Below are 22,635 nucleotides of genomic sequence, written 5' to 3'. Positions count from 1 at the left end.
ACCTGTTCGTGACAACTTTATTCGTTAGCATTCGACTTCTCTGAAAACACGAGACTGTAAAGCCTGAAGACGAAAAATCACTGCCGACCTACACGCATCAAACCTGTCATACACAGATATACACCACCGCCAACATGCCTATCGCACTCACTCCCCCCGAAGCCATGGTCGTTGCCAACGGCGGTCTTCCTCTTGCTGAGAACAAGAAGCGCAAGATCATCTGTTTCTCAGGTACGAACGATCGACAACCCCGACGTGGGTCTTCGCCACGCCGCTAACAGTGATCTAGACTTCGATGGAACCATCTTCATGCAGGACACTGGCCACATCCTCTTCGACAACCATGGCTGCGGTTCCAAGCAGCGCGAGGTTCTCGACGAGCAGATCAAGACCGGCGAACGGTCGTTCCGCGATGTCTCCGAGGAGATGTGGGGTTCCCTCAACGTCCCCTTCGACGACGGCTTCGAAGTGATGGAGAAGACCCTCGAGATCGATCCTGCCTTCCAAGAGTTCCACAAGTTCTGCATCAGCAACTCGATCCCCTTCAACGTCATCTCCGCCGGACTCAAGCCCATCCTGAGAAGGGTTCTCGACACTTTCCTCGGCGAGGAGGAGTCTGCTCACATCGATATCGTCGCCAACGAGGCCGAGATCACTGAGGATGGAACCGCTTGGAAGCCAATCTGGCTTCACGACAACGAGCTCGGTCATGACAAGGCTCTCTCCATGGGGGTTGCCCGCAAGGAGGCTGAGATGGAGTGTGAAGACGGCAGCATCCCCCTCATCGTCTTCATCGGCGACGGCGTCTCGGACTTGCCCGCCGCGCGCCAGGCCGACGTCCTTTTCGCCCGCAGGGGTCTGAGATTGGAGGAGTACTGCGTCGAGAACGACATCTCCTACATCCCCTTTGATACCTTCGCCGACATCCAGAAGGAGATTGAGCGAATCAGAGAGGAGGACGAGAAGAAGACCGGCGGCAAGGGTATGCCCGCGGCCTTCAACCCCCGTGCCAACATGTGGCGCCGCATGTCCAGCAAGTCTGCCATCCCTCGCATGGTCGCCATGTCGCCTGCGGAGGAGAAGATGTTCCTGTGGCCCAACGTCTTCAGCGTCATGTCCCCCAGCATCGAGAAGACCATGGTCGCTCCCGTCTTGGCCTAGAATGGCAGTCTTCTTTCGGCTTTGGGAATTTTATAGGTGTCCATGTATACGAGGGAATGCATAGCGAGCGATTTGATGGGATTCGGTTGGGCTGGCGCTTGGTTGGGACAGGTTGGACATTAAATCAGAAGATACTACACCAGAAGACGGTTAAACAGATCTAGGTTAGAGGAAAGAAAAATTGCTTACTGTTACACCTTACCTCAATACCAGCATCCAGTTGTGAATTGTGACTAGCAGGTGTATGAAATATCTAAGTTTTACCCAGCCCTTGGATTGCATGATTTCTACTCATGTCTTTACACTTTGCCATTTTCCAGTGAACCCCATTACAGACGGTCGGCCCCCAATTCTGTCAATGGCATCCGCGGAAGGAGAAAAGTCTTTGCCGCTCATCCACCTAGGCGCCGGCCTCGGGTTCGTATTCTGCCAGCCAAGAATCGATTTACCTCACACAGATTAGATCGCGACCCGGGTACGCTGCCCGTACGGGCTCCCACGCTGCCCCTTTGTTTCAGCTCGCAGTTGACAGCAAACGGCCGCCAACAATCTTGGGTGGGAAAAATGTGGGAATGATCATCGTACCGCTCCACACCGAACAAGGTGTCGATGAGTTCGTCCCGTCTCTGACGTCTCTTCAAAAACGAAAAAAAAACCGCAGTTCTGTTGGATGGCAATGCAGAGTCCCAGGTTTCAGGGGAACCAATACAAAAACGCAGGATCAGGACCAGGGACGGGGTTGTAGTGAAACCTTTTGGGATCTGGGCAGAGATCTAATCGGGAGCCACTCCGAAATCCCAAGATCCAATATCCCCGAATAGGTTTCCCAATGCGGTCGACTTGCATGGGCACTGTGCCCTCTGTTGTCCACCTCGGCCTTTACGCTTATGTGAAGTAGGCAGCTGCTGCCGGTGTTCTCAGCCGCAAGGGGGGCTCTGTCAAATCTATAGGCGACAGAGGGGCATCTGGTGTACATTAAAACGTGGGGAACGACAGCGGTTAACAACGATATGCTTCAAACAACGCCAAGACCACCTGAATGCCTTCCCTTCTCCATTGGGGAAGCGCCCTGCTGGGAACGCCCTAACTAACCCACCTGTCAAGACAGGTATGTACAGATCATCAACCTCCTACGAGATGTCAAAGTCAGATAGACTCACATTTAAAGCCACACGTATCGTTCATCCTGCCATGCCTGTTTCGTCGTTAACTTTCTTTCACCATCCCATTCAAATTTAGCAACCTACGTCCGCTGGAGAGGAACGTAGTAGCTCTTTTCTACTTCTTCTTCTTTGCGGTCTTCACCTTCGTTGCTTGAACAAGACCCGTCGCTCGTTACAACTTACCAAAGTCAAAGATGTACCACTCATCGTCCATACTTCTGGCCACCGCCGGCCTGGCGAGCGCCTTTACGAACACAAAGGTCGACTTCTTCATGCGCAAGAACATCGATCCCATCGTTATCCCGGGCCAGTACAAGAGCCACATGCACAGCTTCTTCGGTAGCGATGCCGTGAACGTCAACCTGAGCACCACGGCGGAACTCCAACAGGGCTGCGCCACTGCCCAGAACCCCAACGACCTGTCCGTTTACTGTAAGTGTCCCATCCCCATGGAATATGTTCAACAAGTTTGAAAAGTTGGCCACTTACACCAGAAACAGGGATCCCGACTCTCTACCACGTCGAGGGCGACAAGCGCACCCCCATCGAGCCCGTCGCTTTCACGGCCTACTACAACTTCGACAAGGACCCGGCCGAGGTCGCGATCCCGCCCAACTTCAATGTCGTCGCCGGCAACGCCCAGGCCAAGACCGTGGACGACCTCATCGAAGGCTCCGACGTCGCCTGGCTCTGCCAGAACCAGGACTTCGACGCCGGCGGCAAGAAGAACTCGGACTTCCCGCAGAGCACCTGCTCCACCTCGCTGCAGTCGGTCCTCTGGTTCCCGGACTGCGTCGACACGACCACGCTTAAGAGCGCGTACTCGAACAAGGGCACCTGTGCCGACGGCATGAAGCGCATGCCGCAGCTGCGCTTCAGCATCCGCTACGACACCAAGAAGGCCATCCCCGACGGCTGGAAGGGCGCGCCGCCCCTGGAGCTCGCGTGCGGGCCGAGCCACTGCTTCCACGGCGACTTCATCAACGGCTGGCTGGAGGAGGCGGCCCAGACCATGGTCACCGCGCTGACGGAGAAGAGGAAGTGGCAGGCCGTCGACGGGCCGAACGGCAAGGCTAAGGCGGGCTCCAAGTGCAAGGACAAGGCTACCGATGCGGACCCCAACAACGGCACGAACGATTATGCGGAGAGCGTCAAGCAGATGGCCAAGAGAAGGGTTGATATGAAGAAGAGGATGGCCATGTAAGAGGGGATAAGAACCAAGTGGTGAAAGTTGAGGATTGTTCATGCGTATCTTGGAGACGCTTCTTGTACAAAGTTTTAGACAGTTGTCAGTATCTATAACATTGAAGTGACTTTGACGGTCGATATTGTGAGGGTAGGTGCTTGCCAACGGACTTTTGAGCTGCGCTTGCCGGTGTCTCTTTCCTGTTGTTGGGCCTTGTGGTAGCCCCAGGTGGCAGCCTACACAAGTATGCTCCTGCTTCTTTGCTCTCAACCGGCGAGAAGAGCAAAATGGCCCAGTGGTCAGGTCAGCGCAATCGTAGCGCCCTGGTAATTCATTATCTGATCGTTGGAGTTTAAGGGTTCAACTGAATTCTTTGACATTTGAGACTTTTTTTCGGCCTTCCCCTTTTAATTCATGTTCTTTTTTGGGAAGGGTGTTGTTTCTAATCATGATCTGAACCTCAGTGCAAAGTTTCCATGAACAATCGTTAGCATCGCAGAACTTACGCTTTCCCATGAAAATCTTGTCCTCCGTCCTCGGAAGCATCGCTTAGTGATTTCAATGTTAATACACTAGTGATGCCTACTTGTCAAGCATGTTACATGAATGATGACTTGAAGAATACGCGTAAGAAAGAAGCAGCAACTGACAATGGTGGCAGAGGGTATAAAGGAGTCTACAGGAAATGTAGTTGCCGTAGTATGGCAAACGTAGGTAACCCGCAACTGACGACCTGGAGAGAGCCAAGAAGTGAGGTGCTGGTCGACAGCATTCCCGAAAAGCAAAGATTATCTCGAGAAAGGGGTTACCTGAGCTCTACATTCCCAGGGAGTCTAGGTCTAAATATTTACCAGGGAGGCTGGAGCTGAAAGGCCCAGTGCTAGCAACTATGCCATCGTGTTCACATGCTGATACAAATGCCAAGGGGCTGTCGTTACGTCTCCAGTACCTACGTGCGACATATCTACCGCAGCTCCTCACGGCTGACATCTACTGCGACACATACTTGAGTTTTGACTTATTTAATGCGCAGACAAATAAAATTTGCGTAGCAAATAAGTTACTACGAAGCCTCTGCTTAAATACTAGGCCCATCATCATCTTTGACTGCGTGTGATAGGCCCACGACACCCGGAATTTGAGACGCGTGTTGGTCCTGGCCATGCCACAAGGGAAGCCTCCAGAGCTCGACCTCGGCTGCGGCCATCTTTACAACGGTACTGGGCGAAGGGACGTTGGAAGACAGATCCAGGGAGTTGTTCAAGTTACAACAGGATGATCGCGCAGACGGCACTGTGAACTCCGCGAGCTTTCGTTCGCTTGCCAATCAAAGAAGCCAGTGCGTTTTGACGTTTGTAACCAGCTAACTTTACGCAACAATCAGAACCGCTTTGGCATGACCCAAGGGGAGAGACATCAGTTGACACGGAAAAGTTCTGGTAAGTTCTGGTAGATACAGAAAGACGATGGGGACATAGTCAAGACGGAAGAAGGATGAAGCGCTTGGCATCTCAAGTCTGGGGAGACTCAAAGACGAGATCGGGTAAACTCACTCGAAAGAGGAACCCTACATCTCTTTTCCCCTGGACTCGCGCCTAATGGGGCGTCGATTTCGAATTTGGTCACTCAATGGTTGGGTGCACACGGTTATGCCTACATCCCTACAACCTCACTCACAGCTAGACACACTTAGTGCCAGATTAGACGGCCGTGGGGTATCACGACTCGATCGTTGACTGTGTCGTGACGAGAGACAGTGTGTAGGGCACACAACTGTACTTAAAGAACACCTTGGTTGTCTCATGTCAAGCTGTACACATGGCTGACCGAGTCTCCAGGTTGTTTCATCATGTATTCGCAGATATCATCCCAAAGAGTTGGAAATAGCCATATCAAAACCGGGACGAGCCGACGCGGCCGTTGTTTGACCCGCGGTATTGACAATGTTTCCCGCTGGTTTGACCGTTGGAGCGGGCGCCAGCAGGATAGTCATCGTATCAAGGAGCGTTTGGTACCGAGAACAGCACAGCCAAGACCGTCCACGAGACGTCATGTTTCGTGACCGGTTGCCAACACTGGTAGCCCTAGTATGAGTTCTGCGACTTAGATTAAGCGGCAAACTAGAGAAGTTTGACCTCATCAAAGCCATGCCAACGTGGGAGCGCTGAGCCAGAGGTGGTACAAGGGGCCTCGACCCACACCAAGCGCGAAAGTTAGCAAAGCATCATACTTCACACGAAATGGGATGGAGCAAGGCAATGAACCAATGCACGATGAGACTGTCGCAGCCCAGATAGTTCGGAGTCGGGGTGCTCGGGAGCGTCCATAGCTCCACGGGGCGGATATCCGGCCGAAGCTTGGAGGCTTGGCCCTTGCCCGTCGCAGCTGTGTGGTCTCGATAGCCGTGGTCCCTATCAAGTTTGGTGAGGTTTTGCGTCATAAATGGAGCCCTGGGCTGAACCGGCGACAGCCACAAGGACCACCAGACGGGGCCTGGGATGACTCTGGATCTGGTTGTCGCTGCCGCTGGCTGACACACCCCGTGGTGGTGGACGGGCAGGTATGTGCATTGGATAACAGGGCTGATGGTCTTGGATTACACGCAGAGTAGGAATGAATGACGGGTCTCGCTTTGCCTTGTAGGAGGCCTCGTGGAATGCTTGGCTTGATTAAGTTGGGGGTCTCATTTGTCTCGAAATGGCTGGCAATTCGTCAGTATGGAGCGGAGGCGGGTCGACCGTGGCTGTTTGGCGCCGTCGCGTACCGCATACGGGAGGATGGATCGAGGTGAGCGCCAGACTCCAGAGCGGTAGGTCGACGGTGAGCGGCATTGCAGACTGCAGAAACAAGGCCGATCCTTCGTGATTCGGATGGACGTCGAATTTGATGGTTTGTTTCATTTCGCTGCTCATCGGCATCAGCACCAGCCCGTCCGCCACGCCGTATTGGGCTGCGTTGGGTCCAATTGAATTGGATGATTTCGGCTGAGCTCAGGAGTGATTGTCGGATGGATTTGATTTGGGTTGGAATTGGAACAGTACCGCGAGGCAGCAGTCAGCAATCAGCATTTTAGCCATCAGGGAATGGATGCACCGAGGTAAGGCAGGCGCTAATAGTCGTAGCGGCGAAGCTTGGATCGCCGGGGCATCGCCGGCGGCCCGTGCCCCTTGGGAATGTGACGGGAAGGTACTTGCTGTACGCGGTTCAACTTGCGCCTTCCCAAAGGTTTCGTGTCCGATACGTCGGATTACCTCAGCTTTTTTTTTTTTTTTTTTTTTTCTGATACCTACCTACGCAGTGTGCAACCCCCACCAGTCTATCTCAACTCTCAAAAGGATGCTGCTGATTGACCACCGCCGCGCCACGTCGTTTACATTGGGTTGCTGTTCGTCGCCCTGCGCTGCCCCGGGCAAACTTTGGGGCAACACCCGCAGATCAGAGGGAACGCGTACAAGGAACGTCAGGGAGCAGCAGGATGAGTCCACCAAGCTGCTCACGGGTCTGTACCGGGCGAGTTGGCAGAGAGCTGAGCCAGGATGGGGGTGTTTTGATGACGAGGCCCGCCCGTGCCAAGATGGGAACCAATTGGCAGGACCAGACGTCGCATTTTATTCTCGACTGTCTGACTGGTCCCTGATGTGCCTGAGGGTGAGGTGAGGTGAGGTTCAGATGGCACGAGCCGCCTCTCTCGGCCCTTGCTGTTGTGAGATACCAGCTGTCCGCCTAGAGATCGACCAAGACTCTTGGGAGAAGGCTTGGAAGCATCCAAAGCAATCCGCGAGGGCTTGGCGAAAGGAGCCTACAGTCCCAGTCCACCACCACATCCAGACCTCAGGATGTGGGATGTGGACGCTCCCTTGCTCAGTGGTACGGATAGGGCAGAGACGGATGCACGGCAAGCAGATGGGGAAGGCGCCTGTGGGATGAATATGTTGTGCGGCGCTGCAGGTGCAGTTGCAGCCGACGAGGGGCGTCACCGGGGGACTGGATTCGTGGAGATGGAGGGGAGAAGAGGGGGGGGGGGGGGGAGCCAAGTCCTCATCCGGGCCAGCCTCTTTTGAAATTGAGGGACTAAAGCCACAAGTAGGACGCAGTTTGGACATGGAGAGAGAGAGGCCGAGGAAGGCGGGACTTTTGCAAGAGACCCCGTTACCAAGAGGCGGAGAGAGAGAGACGAATGAATATCGCCGGGTGGTTGAGTGATTTGATGAACGCATGTGAGGTTTGGATGCTGACCGTCCGGCCATGTTGGAAAGATGCAAGGGAGAATCGGGTGACAGCCGTTGATGGGGCGGGAACTCAGGGGATGGACGGCAATATGAGCGATCCATGTGAAGAACAGGCGAAGATGAGGGGGAGCTGGGCTCTCAACCACCCTCCCCCCACCCTGGGGTGTGAGTGGCCTGTTATTTGTTTGAATTTCTCTTATATTGGTCTTAGTACACTACTTTATCCCTTAACTCTTTATCCTACTCTTCTTACGCGATCTAAGTAATCGATTAAGCTTTTAGTAGAGTAGCTCTATAAGTAGTATATTTATCACTTTAGAGAGCTATAGTAAGATTTTACTCTTTTTTATATATTTTCCCCTATTAATACTTCTTATAAGTATAATATAAAGTTTATATCTATAAACTTATTAGCTATAATTTAGTCTATTTTTAAAAGTAAATACTAAAAATCAATATAGTAATAATATTTTTAATACTAAACTTAATAATATTTATAAAAAACTTTAATACTCCTCTTAACTATAGCTTTTATATATTTTTAATAATTACTAGAAAGTTAATATATATAGCGCCCTTTAAATTAAAATTATTATTAAAGTTATTAAGTTATTAGTTTATTATTATATTAATTAATAGATAGAGTACTAATTATTTATTTTATTACTACTCTCTTTATATAAAATAAGGGTTTTATAACTTTAATAGCTAAAACTACTATAGTAGAGGAAAAGTTATTTATATTTTATTTATTTTATCTTTATCTCTCTTAAGACCTCTATATTTTCTAGTACTAAGTATAATACTTTTATGTTCACACCTTAGGTTATATCTATTAGGGTTGCTTAGTCCTTTTCTATATCTGTACCTTGCTGTATGTTATACCTCAGCTGGGCTCTCAACCAGGTCTGCGACATCTGGACATGGGCTCTGACCTGGTCCTTGATCGAGGCCATTGACCTGTCTTGGTGCCGCCTGAAGACATGTGGATCTAGAAGTCGAGGACCCCCATCGAGATTCGGACAGTATTGGCGCGGGATTCGGAGGTTAGTAAATGGTTGAAGCGATGCCAGGCCCAGGCCACGAGCGGTCAAGAACTATCTTTGTTGGGGGCACCGGGCCGACTAACTCGACTAAGGAGGTATTTTGTACAGAGTATTTCGAGATGCGCGATAACACGTCGAGAGATGAGCCACCAACCGGGAAGAGCCAACCAACGGAGGGGACTGGCACGCGACCGAGAAGCGGGACGGCTACGGATACAGGGAAGAGCCCAAGAGGAAGGTCGACGAACGCGAGGGAAGAGTTGAAAAGGCAGAGAGGCACGAGGAAATAGCGAAGGATTTCGGAAGGGGAATGGAAGCGTGACGGGGCGTGATGGGGGCACAGAACGGGGCTGAACAGGGAGCAGCATCTAATTAAGGACACGGTTTAATAGGACGGACAAATAAGCAGCTGGTCGATGGTCAGGACGGGCAGCCGAGGGCGGGCAGGGAGGTGCGGGTTGCGGTACTTTGATGCGCGTTTGAACAAGCAGCGGCGACAGACTTTGATCGGGCTTTTGCACGAGTCCGAGCAGCCATCTTCGCTCGATGTTAGGTGCTCATAGACATACAAGGACATGCTGGTAGACAGAGAAAACAGAATGGCGGTGGGAGATGCAATGCATGCAAATGCAGCTGAGAAACAAGACACTGATACTGATGCGCGTATACCTTAGACAGAAGACACCGACAGCAACACCACCTACCCACTGGCCAGGCCACAGATGCTGGTGCAGTGAGTGAGTGGGTGGTGGTGCAAGTGTGAGAGACAGATTGAGGGTGCCTGGTCGAGGGACTCAAAGCAGCATTCTGCCGCGGTTTCTGGTTCCTGTTTCCAGCCGTTTCCAGCTTTCCTCGGGCTTCAGCTTCAGCTTCAGCTCCAGCTGCCTTCCCTGCTGCCCACTGCTCCCAAAACCTGGCGAATCCACCGCACGGCACCGCTGGGGATCGCAATCCGAAGCACCCGCGCGCAACCGCGACACTAACGGCCACCCGACCGGCAGACCATACGCATCTGGGACGAATACGCAGTAGGTTTGCCCGAATACTTCAGACGACCAGCTGCTGTCCGTGAGGTACCTCGCTTTGCCGCCATAAGCACACCAAACCACAAGTTCCCATGTACAGCTACCACCTCAAGTTAGAAACAGAATACCCGCGGTGGTGGCTTCAACACACGCATCAGATATGTCCATTACTGTGTAAATCCAGACACCACAACACGCTATTTGTAGGTGTCTGAACAAAGTACCTTACTCTTCTTTGGCTGGCGGGATTTTCTGTCCATTGCTTGCCTGCCTGTCTGCTTGCCTTGCTTGCTTGCTCTCTGTGCCGGGGCAAGGCGGTCTGCGACACTGACGGCGTGCCATCTCTTATCCCACCCGCTGCTACTGCTGCTCCTGCTGCCACTGCTACTGCTGCAGCCATTCCCATTCCCCTCCGCTGCAAGCTCCATTCTCAGTCTTCCTTGCCATCTCTCTCTCCCGAGTCCCGACCTTTCCCTGGGCTGTCTGTCTCACGCGTCTTCCTCTCCTTTTTGCTTCTTGTTCACATTATCCGTACTACTCTTAGTTTGCTCCTACATTCCAACCGAGCATGGCGGTGGTGCCAAGTTGACGTGCATCCAAGCCACATAATTAATCCGTACACCTGCTCACCTCTTGTTGTCGTCCTCGGCCCTCTTATTACTCGGACAGCATCTCCCAGGGGCCTCTCGGAGCTTTGCCACCTCTCTCTGTTTCTTCAATTCATCCCCTTTTCCCTATCGAACATCCCTTTTGACTGCCTGGACTCTGTCACTGCCACTGCGACTTCCCAGAGACGTTGGTGTTGCAGCATTCGAGATCCAATCCTATCCCGTACTCCCTACGGATACCCTTCTCCAACCGAGTCGAGTCGAGTCGAGTCGAGTCGCCGTAATTTGCACGAGTACTTGTTCGTTCCATCCGCTAGACCCCCCGGACATCTTACACCAGCCGTCACGACCGTTTCGCGTTCCTGTCGTTCGCCGTCGCCAATCCGCCCAGAAGACCAACGAGCTATTCGATCTTGACTGGAAAACAGTATTGCATTGGTGGAAGAGGACGAATCGTGTTGAGACGGAGCATCGCAGTCGCGGAGACATATCCTGATCAGCAACCAACAACGAGACAGTACTTCAGAAACCCTGTCTTGTGCAGCTGGCTAGCAACCTTCTGGCTGTCTGCTCTGCATTGTCCCTCGCGGAATACGGCCACGTTCCATCGCCTCAGCTCCAACGCGCGCGCGCCTGTTTGCTGGTGATTTGCCGTACACCACCACACCTAGCTACAGCCTCCAGGTTACAGCTGCCCTGCCCTGCCCTGCTCTGCCTAGGCGAAAAGGAGGCATTCAGGCAGACGTCAACAACAGCTGCTAGAGACCCACGTCGGAGGGTTGTCCTGTCGGATTGTGACAATTGGATGCTAGGCGCTGGAGCCAAAATACGCAAGGTACCGCAAGTACCTCTTTTTGGCTTCCCAATTGCGTACCTAGGCTTCCCAGCTTCGGTTCCCAGCGCGCTCCGCATTGTATCTCCTACGTCACCCCGCCCCCCAAACTGGCCGCCGCCCTGCCTGTGAGTGGTGTCTGGACCGTCACCGTCACACGTCGTGCGCTGCGCCCTCAAACGCTCTGCTTGGCAACCGCAACTCTTTTTAGGGGCCGCTCCCCGACCCGTCGCCCGCCATGGTCCGCATCATCCCTGGACGACTCAAGTCCAGCTCTTCCCTCCGCCATAGCCGCAGTAGTAGCCCAACTCGTAACAACAGCAATAGCAGCACCAGCAGTAACGGCAAGATGGGAGAATTGAGCCCAAAAGACAATGGCTTGACCTTGAAGGTCGTCATTATGAAGGTAGGCAATCCACCACTGCTGCCCCGCCATCCCATCGCCTTCAGCCCGCTTGCGCACCCGGTGCCGCGGTCCTGTCAAACTAAGCAGCGCCCAAATGCTAACGATTGATCGCATTCCAGGCCCGAAATCTCGCTGCCAAGGACAGAAGCGGCACATCCGATCCGGTACGATCCCTCAATTGCCGTCCGGTGCCTTCTGAAGCAACTCCTCTAACATGTCTGCCTGCAGTTTCTCGTTGTCACCCTCGGTGACGCCAAAGTCACGACGCACGAAGTTCCCAAGACCCTGAACCCCGAGTGGAACGTCATCGAAGAGCTGCCTGTAAACACGACCCAGAGCCTCATCCTCGACGTAATATGCTGGGACAAGGATCGCTTCGGCAAGGACTATCTGGGCGAATTCGACCTCGCTCTGGAGGAGATCTTTGCCGATGAGCAGAACGAGCAGCCCCCGAGATGGTACCCTCTGAAGAGCAAGAAGCCCGGCAAGAAGACGAGCGTTGTGTCTGGTGAGGTCATGCTGCAGTTTACCCTTTTCGACCAGTCCAACACCGCCGCAACTCGCGAGCAAGTCTTCGAGAAGTTTTACTCCCTCGTCAGCCAAGTGCCTGCTGGTTCTAGACAAATCACGCCCACCATGACGCCACTGATTCAGCCGATCAAGAACATGCGCGTGCGCAGCGGCACCACACCCTCGCCCCCGTTATCGCGAAATGCCACCGACGACCAGGAAGAGGATGACGACGATGATCTCGATATCGAAGATGATACCCCCGAAGACGAAGATCCGAGCAAGCCTGAGGCCGCTGAGAAGCGCAAACGCCGCCTCAGGATCAAGGGACTGAAGAAGAAGAGAAGAGATCACGCGTACGAATTCAATAACAGTGGAAGTGACGTAGTGGGCATAATCTACCTCGAAGTCCTGAACATCACCGATCTCCCTCCCGAGCCCAACTCCACGCGAACCACATTCGACATGGACCCGTTCGTTGTCGCGTCTCTCGGCAAGAAGACATACCGAACAAAACGAGTGCGACACAACCTGAACCCCGTCTTCAACGAAAAGATGATTTTCCAAGTCCAAGGCCACGAGCAGCAATACTCATTCGCCTTCACGGTCATGGACCACGACAAGTACTCCGGAAACGACTTTATCGCCGACTGCAACTTGGCCGTCAGAGAGCTGATCGACAAGGCCCCGAAAGCTGACCCGGAGACTGGCCTCTATGACGTACCCGAGCCTGCCGAGTTCGTTGCCCCGCAGCAGCGTCGCTTCAAAAAGCTCGCAATGTCGCGCACATCTTCGTCTCAGAGCCTGAGCAAAGTGGTACGGCCGTCCCTGTCCAAGAACCCTAGTAGCACTTCCGGCGCGCCTGGAGGAAGCCAGTCTGGAACTGCGACGCCTACGCCTGCCGCTCAGCCTGGAGGTCTGAACCCCGAGTTCCTGTCGCCCGAACAAGCTCTCGCTGGCGCTGGAGCTCAGACTGCGGAAGCGCAGCAGTCTGAAGAAGTAGACTTCCATGACTTCAGCATTCCCTTGAAGATGAAGGACGCCAAGAAGTGGGAAGACAAGCACAACCCAGTCCTATACATCCGCGCGAAGTATGTTCCCTACCCTGCTCTTCGTCAGCAGTTCTGGCGATCCATGCTCAAGCAGTACGACACGGACGAGAGTGGCCGCATCAGCAAGATCGAATTGACGACAATGCTCGATACTCTGGGTTCTACGCTGCATGAGTCGACAATCGATGGCTTCTTCAAGCGCTTTCCCCACAGGGAGGAAGGCGACGAGGCCGGAGATCTGACGATGGACGAGGCCGTGCTATGCTTGGAGGACCAACTGGAGGCCAAGAGCAAGCCCGTCACTGTGACGCAGAAGATGAAGGGCATGCTGCCAGATGCCGACAAGGTCAAAAATCTTCTGTCAGGGCCAGGACACGCCCAGCCTGGTCTTTCAACAGAGGCTTCAAGTTCCTCCGATGGTACTCTCAACGTGCCGGAACTGAGCACTCCGGGCGAGGAGGGCGACCTCCTTGACAAGGACGATCTGGCTGAGGATCGTTCTGGCGAAGAGCATGTGGTCGAGATCAGAGAATGTCCAATTTGCCACCAGCCGCGCTTGAACAAGCGCAAGGACACTGACATCATAACGCACATTGCCACATGCGCCAGCCAGGATTGGCGACAGGTGAACAACCTCGTCATGGGCGGTTTCGTCACCGCCAGCCAGGCCCAACGCAAGTGGTACTCCAAGGTTATTACCAAGATCTCTTACGGCGGATACAAGCTTGGAGCCAACTCGGCAAACATCTTGGTCCAGGACCGCATCACGGGCCAGATCAACGAGGAGAAGATGAGCGTTTACGTGAGACTTGGAATCCGTCTCCTGTACAAAGGACTCAAGTCTAGTAACATGGAAACCAAGAGGAGTAAGCAAGGCCCCATGGCCCTAACCGGATATTCTGCTAACGTCATCGTAGTTCGTAAGATGCTCAAGAGTATGAGTATCAAGCAAGGCAAGAAGTTTGACGATCCGGCCTCCAAGGCTGAGATTCCCAAGTTCATCGAATTCCACCGTCTCGACATGTCGGAGGTTCTTCTGCCGCTGGAAGAGTTCAAGAACTTTAACGAGTTCTTTTACCGAGCTCTGAAGCCCGATGCTCGCCCATGCTCTGGTGCCGAGCGTCCGGATGTCACCGTTTCTCCCGCCGATTGTCGCAGCGTCGTGTTTAATAGTGTGAACCAGGCCACCAACGTTTGGATCAAGGGTCGTGAGTTCTCGATCAAACGCCTTCTCGGCGACGCCTACCCTGAGGATGTCAAGCGCTTCGAGAACGGTGCGCTCGGCATTTTCCGACTGGCGCCGCAAGATTACCACCGTTTCCACATTCCTGTTGACGGTATCTTGGACAAGCCGAAGACCATTGCCGGAGAATACTACACCGTCAACCCGATGGCTATTCGCTCAGCCCTTGACGTGTACGGAGAGAACGTCAGAGTTCTTTGCCCGATCGACAGTCCTGTGCACGGCCGTGTGATGGTCATTTGTGTGGGTGCCATGATGGTTGGCAGCACCGTCATTACACGCAAGGAGGGCGAGCAGGTAAAGCGAGCTGAGGAGCTTGGCTACTTCAAGTTTGGCGGTAGCACTATCGTATTGTTGTTCGAGCCTGGCAAGATGGTCTTCGATGATGACCTGGTGGACAACTCGAACACCGCCCTTGAGACTTTGGTAAGTTGGCGGGATGGTGTCTACCTGTGAAAATTTGACTGACAGCATTTCTAGGTTCGCGCTGGCATGTCTGTGGGACACGCGCCTGGCACACCGCAATGGGCGCCGGACATGCGCAAAGACGAGAAGGACATCACCGAGGCGGACAAGAAGGACGCCAAACGACGCATCGGTGGCAGCCTTACCGGAGAGGAGTCTTCAAGCGGCGACGAAACTCCTGGCAACGGCACCGACATCAACACGCATGCTGCGTCCGCCATGTAACGCGTCCGTTTCCTCGACCGTGCCGAACTTGCATAGGCCCCATCGGGCAGGATAGACGGATACAACAACAGCTAGATAACAAAAACTCGGTGTTTGGGGGTTTGATGGTTTCTCAGCCATCGCGTTACCCGCGATGGGTCTTCATTTCTTTCATCTTCACGACGCCGGTGGCCGTCAACAGACACGCACATCATCGACAAAATACGACAGAGAAGCATAGCGACAGTATGGACCATTGTATAGGGCACGGGACGTGGGAGGTGTTTGTTGGGCCCCGAGAAATCAGGGGCGAGAGCTCGAAGCGTACAGAAAACAGGGGAGACGGAGAGTGGTGCGGGGAGGGCCTTGCTTGGCGAGGTGGGGGATCAGCAATGTAGCTCGCTCGCTTGGAATGAATGCAGCAACTTGTTAGTTTTCTGGTAAAGAAAAGGGCCCTAGTCGCTCTTGAGTCTTGGTGTGATGGTGACTTGTGTGTGCCCAATGGTTTGACGCGACCTGATTCAAAGAGGAAGGACAGCTGCAGCGAGGCTCTAAATGGGCTCATGTTCCCACTCGGTTAGGTGGGAAGATGTGATTATGGCAAGCGGGTGCATTTGAGGGGTTGGCCAAGTCGAGCCATGTGTCGTTATATCCGATTTGCGCATTCTCAGCTGAGATGCATAACGCAAAAGCGTTCTCACATTGAATTACTGGCGATTCATCGCGAATCGAGGGTCTCGGTGATTAGGGAGGGCTCAGAGATCAATCAACCCGCAAAAGGGGCACTAAAAGGACAGAACTATGCGGTATTCTATTCTTAGGGCCACTTCAGCGAGCAGCGAAGAATGAACCGATTAGGTCTCGAGACGCCCAAGGAGGATGATGCTGGTTTGGGGTGCATGGCGAGGTTGCCGCGAGCCGACATGGGGATGCTTGGCTGGGCGGAGATGCGAGATCAGAGTCTGGTGAGTCTGGTCGGGTGTGCGCAGGTTGGACGGAGACGGACGGATTTGGGTGTGGACGGCGTGGACGTGGTGCAGGTGGAGGGGTCGGAGGGGATGGGGCCGGCGGGATGCACTTTCTCTCGTCTCATTCTCTTGTGTGCTGCGTACGCGGGAGTTTTGCTCTTATCTTTTGAGAATTCTAAAGGGGTTACTTTGAGAAAAAGGCGGAAAAAATCTGAGCGAGTTACTTTTATGTTCAACCAGCTCCTCATCCATCGCTACACTGAACCCTAAAAATTCTAGAAAAATCCCCCCTTTCGCCCTTTCGGGATTCCGTGTCAGGGGGTTTAATGGCATTTTCCGTCGCAAGCTGGGATACTCCCTCCCCACGTCTTCCGGACTTGGACGGCGGGGCGGGGACCTAAAGGGGGTGGATGAAGGGATCCATCGGAGGACGGCGGCGGTGACGGAGAGGGCGACGGCGATGGCGACCGGGGAGGTGGATGTCTCTGCGGCTGTGTGCATGCAGCATTTCGCCAGCCTGCTCAGGAAGCCTTGCTTCAAGAGTGGACGGTATCGGACCTGTTGCGCCTGTGTGGTGTTCAATCTGGGAGGAAGTTACTCTTCATGTGTGACGATCTTGCGTCACGGGTGGGGCTGATGGACAGCTTCCTGGATGTTTGGCTACGAGTCGAGAAGAAGAGTCGGTGGACTTGATGGGGAAACTTGGCACTTGTGGACCATTCACATGCGGACATCATTCACGGCAGAGGAAACGGTAGATGGAGATTTGCTTTTTAAACATGAAAAAATCGTGTTGGGTATCCTATTCGTAGAGCGCCCTTGCTTAAATCTGCCAAAGGGGGAAATTGAAAAAAAATACAATAAAAGTAGGTTCAACAAGCAAAAAGGATGATTCGATGGGCAGCAGTGGCTTCAGACGATGTCGCAGCTCTGCATGCCCCTCGAACGATTCACCCCCGCCAATGATACAATGGAAGGGGCAACCAGCAGCATCCCCTGCGTAAGGTTGGTTGTAAGTGAGAAGGAAAAGTGGACTCGATGCGATGATCATGCTTCGACCCTCATGGCGTGCTAAGGCCGCTCGCTGCCGTTCGATCCCCAAATAGATTCCTCCCGTTTGCTTCCCGGAAAACCGATGATGTATTTTTTTGATCTGATTTGTGAATTTGTTGCGCCGCGACTCCGGTGACGTTCATTTCCTGTGTGCTCCTCCATCCAATGCGGCTCGGGTCGTTGGGTGATTTTGTGGTTGTGTAACGTCGTTGCTGATCACGAGCGGGATGTGACTGAAACGGCGCGTAGCGGCTGGTCGCGTGACGGGTTGTGAAGTGTGTCGGGATGAAGATGGTAACTCCATGCGCCGTGCCCGGTTCGATGCGTAAAGCCGTAAATGCGTATTGGTAATTTCGTAGTGCCCATTGCTGGATTCCGTTGTTGTACGACGCTGGTTGCAGTGACACGAACGTGTGTTGTGGTGGTTTATATTTGTGTAGTTGATGAGGGTGACCTTGGCATGTCGCCTGTGACGAGACGGAGCTCCCCTCGGCGCTGGCAGCCTCATAGCTCATCTACTTGGGGCCACGCCACGAGGAGTTTGAGGGAGATCTTGACATGGGCACGCCAGCGTCGCTGCGGTCGCTGTCCATGGAGCGCTTCTCCGGGGACGGGCTGCGGGGGAAGTAGGAGGTCATGTTGGGTGCCTGAACGCCGGGAGAGGGCATGTTGGAAGGCGAAGGACGGGTTTCGCGCCAGGAGGCGTAGATCTGCTTGCACAGGTGTGCGGACATGGTGTAGGTGGGCGACATTGTGAAGGTGTAGTTTGTAGTAGATTTGTCCGGGTTGTGTTTGGTGGTTGTAGAACAGGCTCTCAGAGATGGACGAGAGAGGCCAGTCAGTCGTGGTTTTATATAAGAGAGTCGAGTGAGGCTGAGCTTCAGAAGCAAGGTGGGATGAGCTTGGTTGTGGAGTATCAAACACGCGTCTTTGGGAGCAGTCGTGTTAATGGGCTGTTTGTCTTTGAGACGTGAGTGATATTATTAGAATCCTTGGAGGTTCGAATGGGAAACAGAACGATGACAGTCGAGTTATGAGGGGGGCAGACGTGCTGGTTATATTTGGGGGAGAAGACAACAAGGCCAGGCAACCAGACGAACAATACCAGGGGTTATTTTTCTGCTGGTTCCCCCCTTTCGAGCACCCCCGGCCAGATCTACAGATACATTGGTACAATAGTGGCTGCACAGCTGTCAAATCGACCCAAATCAATGGTCGGGGGACCACGAAACATGCGAAAATGGCGTCAAAAGAGCTGGAAAACGGACGAGGTGCGGCATGGGGGAGATTGGGGCGGGCGTGTGTGTGTGACTCGCTCACTGTGCAGGCGTGTGAGCACCTCACGCTGTTCGGCTGGCCGCACCTCCGCCCCATCACACCTCCGCAGCCGGGAGGAGCCACGCCACAGGCCAGGTACGCCAATGAGAAGGCCCAGAGAGCAAGATTGATGGCTGCTGGCGAATAGGGGCTCACCCAAAGTAAGCAACGCAAAGGGAGGAATGTGGGAGTGAAAACGTGCGATTTGAGGCCTGTGGCTGTGCTGAATGGCACCACGGACGGGTGGGCGTGGTGGTCCGGAAAGGTCTTCTCTGGGCTGACACTGTGAACACCATTTTCCGTCAGATTGACGCTCACCTTTTTTGGCGCGCGCGGGCGCCCACCCTCCACTTGCCCAGACCCGGTGGACGCAGTTTGACAGCCAAGGTGGTGTTGTGCCCCAATCTAGATTGACAAGAGCTTCGCCGTTGAATAGTCCTGGTTGGCTGCCCGTTCGTTTACGGCGGGGAGTTCGCGTTGGGGGTGGGCATGGAATGTTTGTTAGCTGTTCCGGAGACGACGATGCCGTCGGATCTCACCAGATTGAGGGCCTGTTCTACTGCTCATGGCGGGTTTGCTCTCTCGCGATTATACGCAATACTTTGCATGGCTGCAAGCAGAGCAATATCATAGTCCCCCAAAATCTGCACACAGCGCAGCTGAGTTGACTGAGACGAGAGGGGCTGGCTGAACGAGATACGTCACTGCTTGCGTGCTTTGGACGGAGAATGAGGAAGCTGGACTGGGCTGTTGGGGTGCATCCACCAGCCACAACGTGTGATCTTCAGGGCCTTGTCGGCTCGTGGGCCAGGGTCGGAATCAGGACCAAGGCAACTTCTCCCAGATTCCCAACCCGTCCAAGGCCAAGTTCCTCTTGGGCAGGCTCCGCTTCGGGTCGGAGCCCCATCCGAAGCTGGCCCGACATCGACTCCCGAACGATTCTGAGGAAGAGGAGGAGCTGCCAACGGCACCATCTGTACGCATGTCTCTGTTGCTGCTGCACATGAGCTCCGACAGGGGCCAGTGACTACCGTTCGGCACAGCTCAGAGGAGGACAAAATCGCCGTGGAGCTCCACATTCCGAGCCGTGGGGAACCGATGATGCGGATGGTTCGACAACACGACGCTGGCCATCCAACTTGCTTGTCTTCACGTCTGCATTGTGCTCGCATGCTGTCGGTGCCGTTTGGAGCTGCCGACGGTCCCCTCATTTCCTCGCAAACCCCCCGAGACTGGGCACGCGGGGTCGCAACGATGCCAGATTTACGACAGATTGTCAAGTGGCCGCCGCATCTGCCTGTCTCTCGGTCTTCGGCTCTTGCGGAAGGCTTAACCGCGTGATTGGGCTGTCTGGGGTACTGAAGCAGTAAGGCTTCTGCGGTGGACTCTATGTGGATTTCTTGTCGTTGTTGGTTCGTACCGAGAGTTCCAGGCCTGTCGTGTGCCCAAGGCTGATGATAAATGATGACTGTTGGCCGGGGACTCGATCGTAAACTCCGCTGGCTGACGATGCTGCCTGGAAGAAGGATGAGTCTTGGAAATGTCAGCAGGGGCTTTGCCATCCAAGTTCGGCTGGACGGAAGTAGCCGCAATAAGCTGGTCTTTCCCTCGAAACTATCTTCACAGCAACTGCCCTTTCACATCAACCTAACATTTGACCTTGAGTCAAGGTATGAATCGAGGTGCGGTTGGCGGGGAGGAGCTCCTCCTGCCGAAAGGAGCCCCGCTGGTGTGGCGCACTAGGGCTCCAAACTCTGCTACAGCCTTTCTACATGCAAATTTTGGACTACCTTGCAACCCACTCCGATATGGTGTAGTGGCCAACATGATGCCCTCTCATGATTTTGAGAGGTTAGGCATAGCCCCGAGTTCGATTCTCGGTTTCGGAACATTTTCTTTTGCGCCGTGCTTCGTTTTTTTGTCTCTTTTGCTGTCTTCTACTGCTGCTCGGTATCCTGATGGCATTGGATCATGTCTTTTGCTTGATAGTGTGCCTCTTGGACTCTTGTCACGAATTTGATTCACTGCTATATTTATTCATTACCTTCATAAGTTCACTTCCTTTTGACATATAGATCGCGAAACTTGCCCAATAATGAATAATTACGGTGTGAGGGGGCCTATGAGCTCATTGAGCAGCCAATTTCAGGTAAGCCCAGCCCGTCACCAGCTGAAGGTGAAGGCCATCAACTGTTATGACAGGGCTCATCTTAACTGAACCCGCGTTGCGCCGTTGGCGGTTCCGTCGTTTCAAAAGGCGGCCGCTAGTTCTCCAAGGCTTAGGCGACGGCAGCAGGCGGAAACATTTTGGATCTTGGCGGCGTTAATAGGGTCGTCTTCAGGAGCTGCTGCAACTGGGAGTCGTCGTCAGCTTTTCTGACGTCTTGACAGCCAAGTATAGCCACATCACAACGCGTGCTGTGTCTCTGGCGAAATCCCCAACATGCGAGAAGCGAAGGCCGAACGAGGTGCCCGAGATCCGGCGGCGGAGCTGCCCCGACGTTCCATCAAAAGGGGCCCTGAAGGTTTTGTTTTTGTTCTTTTGTTTTTGGTTTTTGGTTGCACTCTCCAAAGCCCCCCGAGTCAACGATGCTGTGGATTTATGGCGGCAGCGGCGGAGACCAGAAGAGATTTGAGGGTTCGAAGGGAAGCCGTCCGACTCTATGCGATTACGACATGGCGCGAAAAGCGCGGGTTGCGGTATTGGCGTTCGCGACGCTCTTTAATTGAATTGGAGCTCTTGACGGGTCCAGCTCCGGATCTGCTGGAGTTGGAAGGGAACCCCCGATGTTGAGTTTAATGACCGTTCCCGCCCTCGACTCAATGCGTAATTCAGCTGTGGGCATCCGGCCGAAAAGAGAAGCCTTTCAGAACAGTTCTGGCCGGGATGGGTGAAGCAGCAATCACATATAAGTGCCCAACATATGGTTCGACGGGTATTTTTCCTAATCTTTACAGCCTTTCGACCCCTGGCGGAGGTCGTGAAACAGGCAAACCCCGATCTCCTGGGATGGCGGTGCCGGCGCATGAAAGTGCGAGTGGTGCTCGCTCGCCTTCACATCCCCGGTTGAAGACCACGAGGTTGAAAGGGGGCGGGGACGAGAGGGATGGACAGTAGGGATGACCGAATGGCTGAGGGCAGGGCTTCTGGTGATTCTAGGTCTTCGCATGAACGGTCGATGAGGGTTGCTTCGCAGTGCCAAGAGTGGTGTGGTCATGCTTCAGGGCGGGCAAGGAGGCTTGAATCCGAGGGAAGGGGGCAGGGGAAGGAGCACCATCCCCGTCCCCCTTGTGTGTGTTGGTTGGCGTGCTTGATCGTCGTCTCGTCAGCAGTGGTCGATTGGCTTGGGGGCATTGCATGTTTGTGGGCGGATTCTAGGCAACAGAGATCATCATGAATGACATGGAGCTGCAAGGCTGGATGGACTGCAGAGTCATGTTGGATTCCGGAGGTGCAGGTTCCTGTAAGACGCCTCAGAGGTAGGTAGGCAAGGTTGGTGAGGTAAGTCTTGGGCTCGACTTCTAAAGATGGAAAACGCATAGTGGCATGGCCGCCTCTCATTGGCCCTGGCTGTAACAGGCTAGCCACCCACTGCAATTCGCCCTGGACAGTTGGGTGGACCCGGGCAGGCTCTTTAAACCCCTGTTCGACACTGGAGTGCGTTCCACCTGCAACTCCCACGTCCCATGTCGTTTTCACCCCTCCTCCCCCAGGACAGGACAGGACATGCCGGCACTCGAATCGTTCTAATCCTTTATGGAACACAAATCGCGAGTGTGATCTCATCTAGGCCCCCCGTCTGAAACTGCAGCACTGCAAGAAGAAAGCCGGCCTCGAGCCTCCCCATCGACGCTCACCAAGCCGCCAGCGCTGCAGTAGCTCCCGGATCGTCCCCTCTGCCACGCCACGGCTGGGTAACTACCATTCACCCATTGCCCGACCTGCTCTAGCCCTCATCAGGCAGATTGCGTCTCCGGAGAAGCAACGTCCAAGCGGACCGTCACCGAATCGTCATGGTCGGTGACAGAAGCCTCCTTCTCAACAACCGATCTTCGGATTCTGTTCTTCATGCGTTGAGCACTCGAGGCCATACGGATGGAATCCCTAAACGGGAGAACATGGACAGACATGTCAAAGATCTCAATGCCTTCCTCCTCCCATCATCC

General features: G+C 53.9%; 4 protein-coding genes across 4 annotated transcripts; 3 read left to right on the top strand and 1 right to left on the bottom strand.

Moving 5' to 3' along the window:
- Positions 1-134: 134 nt before the first annotated feature.
- On the top strand, positions 135-1,161 carry ptf1-0 (Pdp3-interacting factor 1; the record flags this gene model as incomplete). The annotated part of the gene is made up of 2 exons (XM_037328132.1): positions 135-231; positions 290-1,161. 2 exons carry the CDS (start codon positions 135-137, stop codon positions 1,159-1,161), a joined length of 969 nt encoding a protein of 322 aa, XP_037172870.1.
- Positions 1,162-2,518: 1,357 nt separating this feature from the next.
- On the top strand, positions 2,519-3,528 carry CGCA056_v012887 (uncharacterized protein; the record flags this gene model as incomplete). Its single annotated transcript, XM_037328131.1, has 2 exons — positions 2,519-2,756; positions 2,825-3,528. 2 exons carry the CDS (start codon positions 2,519-2,521, stop codon positions 3,526-3,528), a joined length of 942 nt encoding a protein of 313 aa, XP_037173328.1.
- Positions 3,529-11,488: 7,960 nt separating this feature from the next.
- psd3 (Phosphatidylserine decarboxylase proenzyme 3) lies at positions 11,489-15,151 on the top strand (the record flags this gene model as incomplete). Its single annotated transcript, XM_037328130.1, has 5 exons — positions 11,489-11,656; positions 11,776-11,820; positions 11,885-14,084; positions 14,136-14,887; positions 14,942-15,151. The coding sequence occupies 5 exons, from the start codon at positions 11,489-11,491 to the stop codon at positions 15,149-15,151; spliced, it is 3,375 nt and encodes a 1,124-aa protein (XP_037173311.1).
- Positions 15,152-17,666: 2,515 nt separating this feature from the next.
- On the bottom strand, positions 17,667-17,903 carry CGCA056_v012885 (uncharacterized protein; the record flags this gene model as incomplete). Its single annotated transcript, XM_037328129.1, has 1 exon — positions 17,667-17,903. The coding sequence occupies one exon, from the start codon at positions 17,901-17,903 to the stop codon at positions 17,667-17,669; it is 237 nt and encodes a 78-aa protein (XP_037173308.1).
- Between the last annotated feature and the right edge of the window lie 4,732 nt (positions 17,904-22,635).

This window comes from Colletotrichum aenigma, assembly GCF_013390185.1.
Source record: "Colletotrichum aenigma strain Cg56 chromosome Unknown KSG_Cg56_contig09, whole genome shotgun sequence".
In the NCBI taxonomy this organism is placed as follows: Eukaryota; Fungi; Ascomycota; class Sordariomycetes; order Glomerellales; family Glomerellaceae; genus Colletotrichum; species Colletotrichum aenigma.
This window is presented reverse-complemented; position numbering and strand designations above follow the sequence as displayed.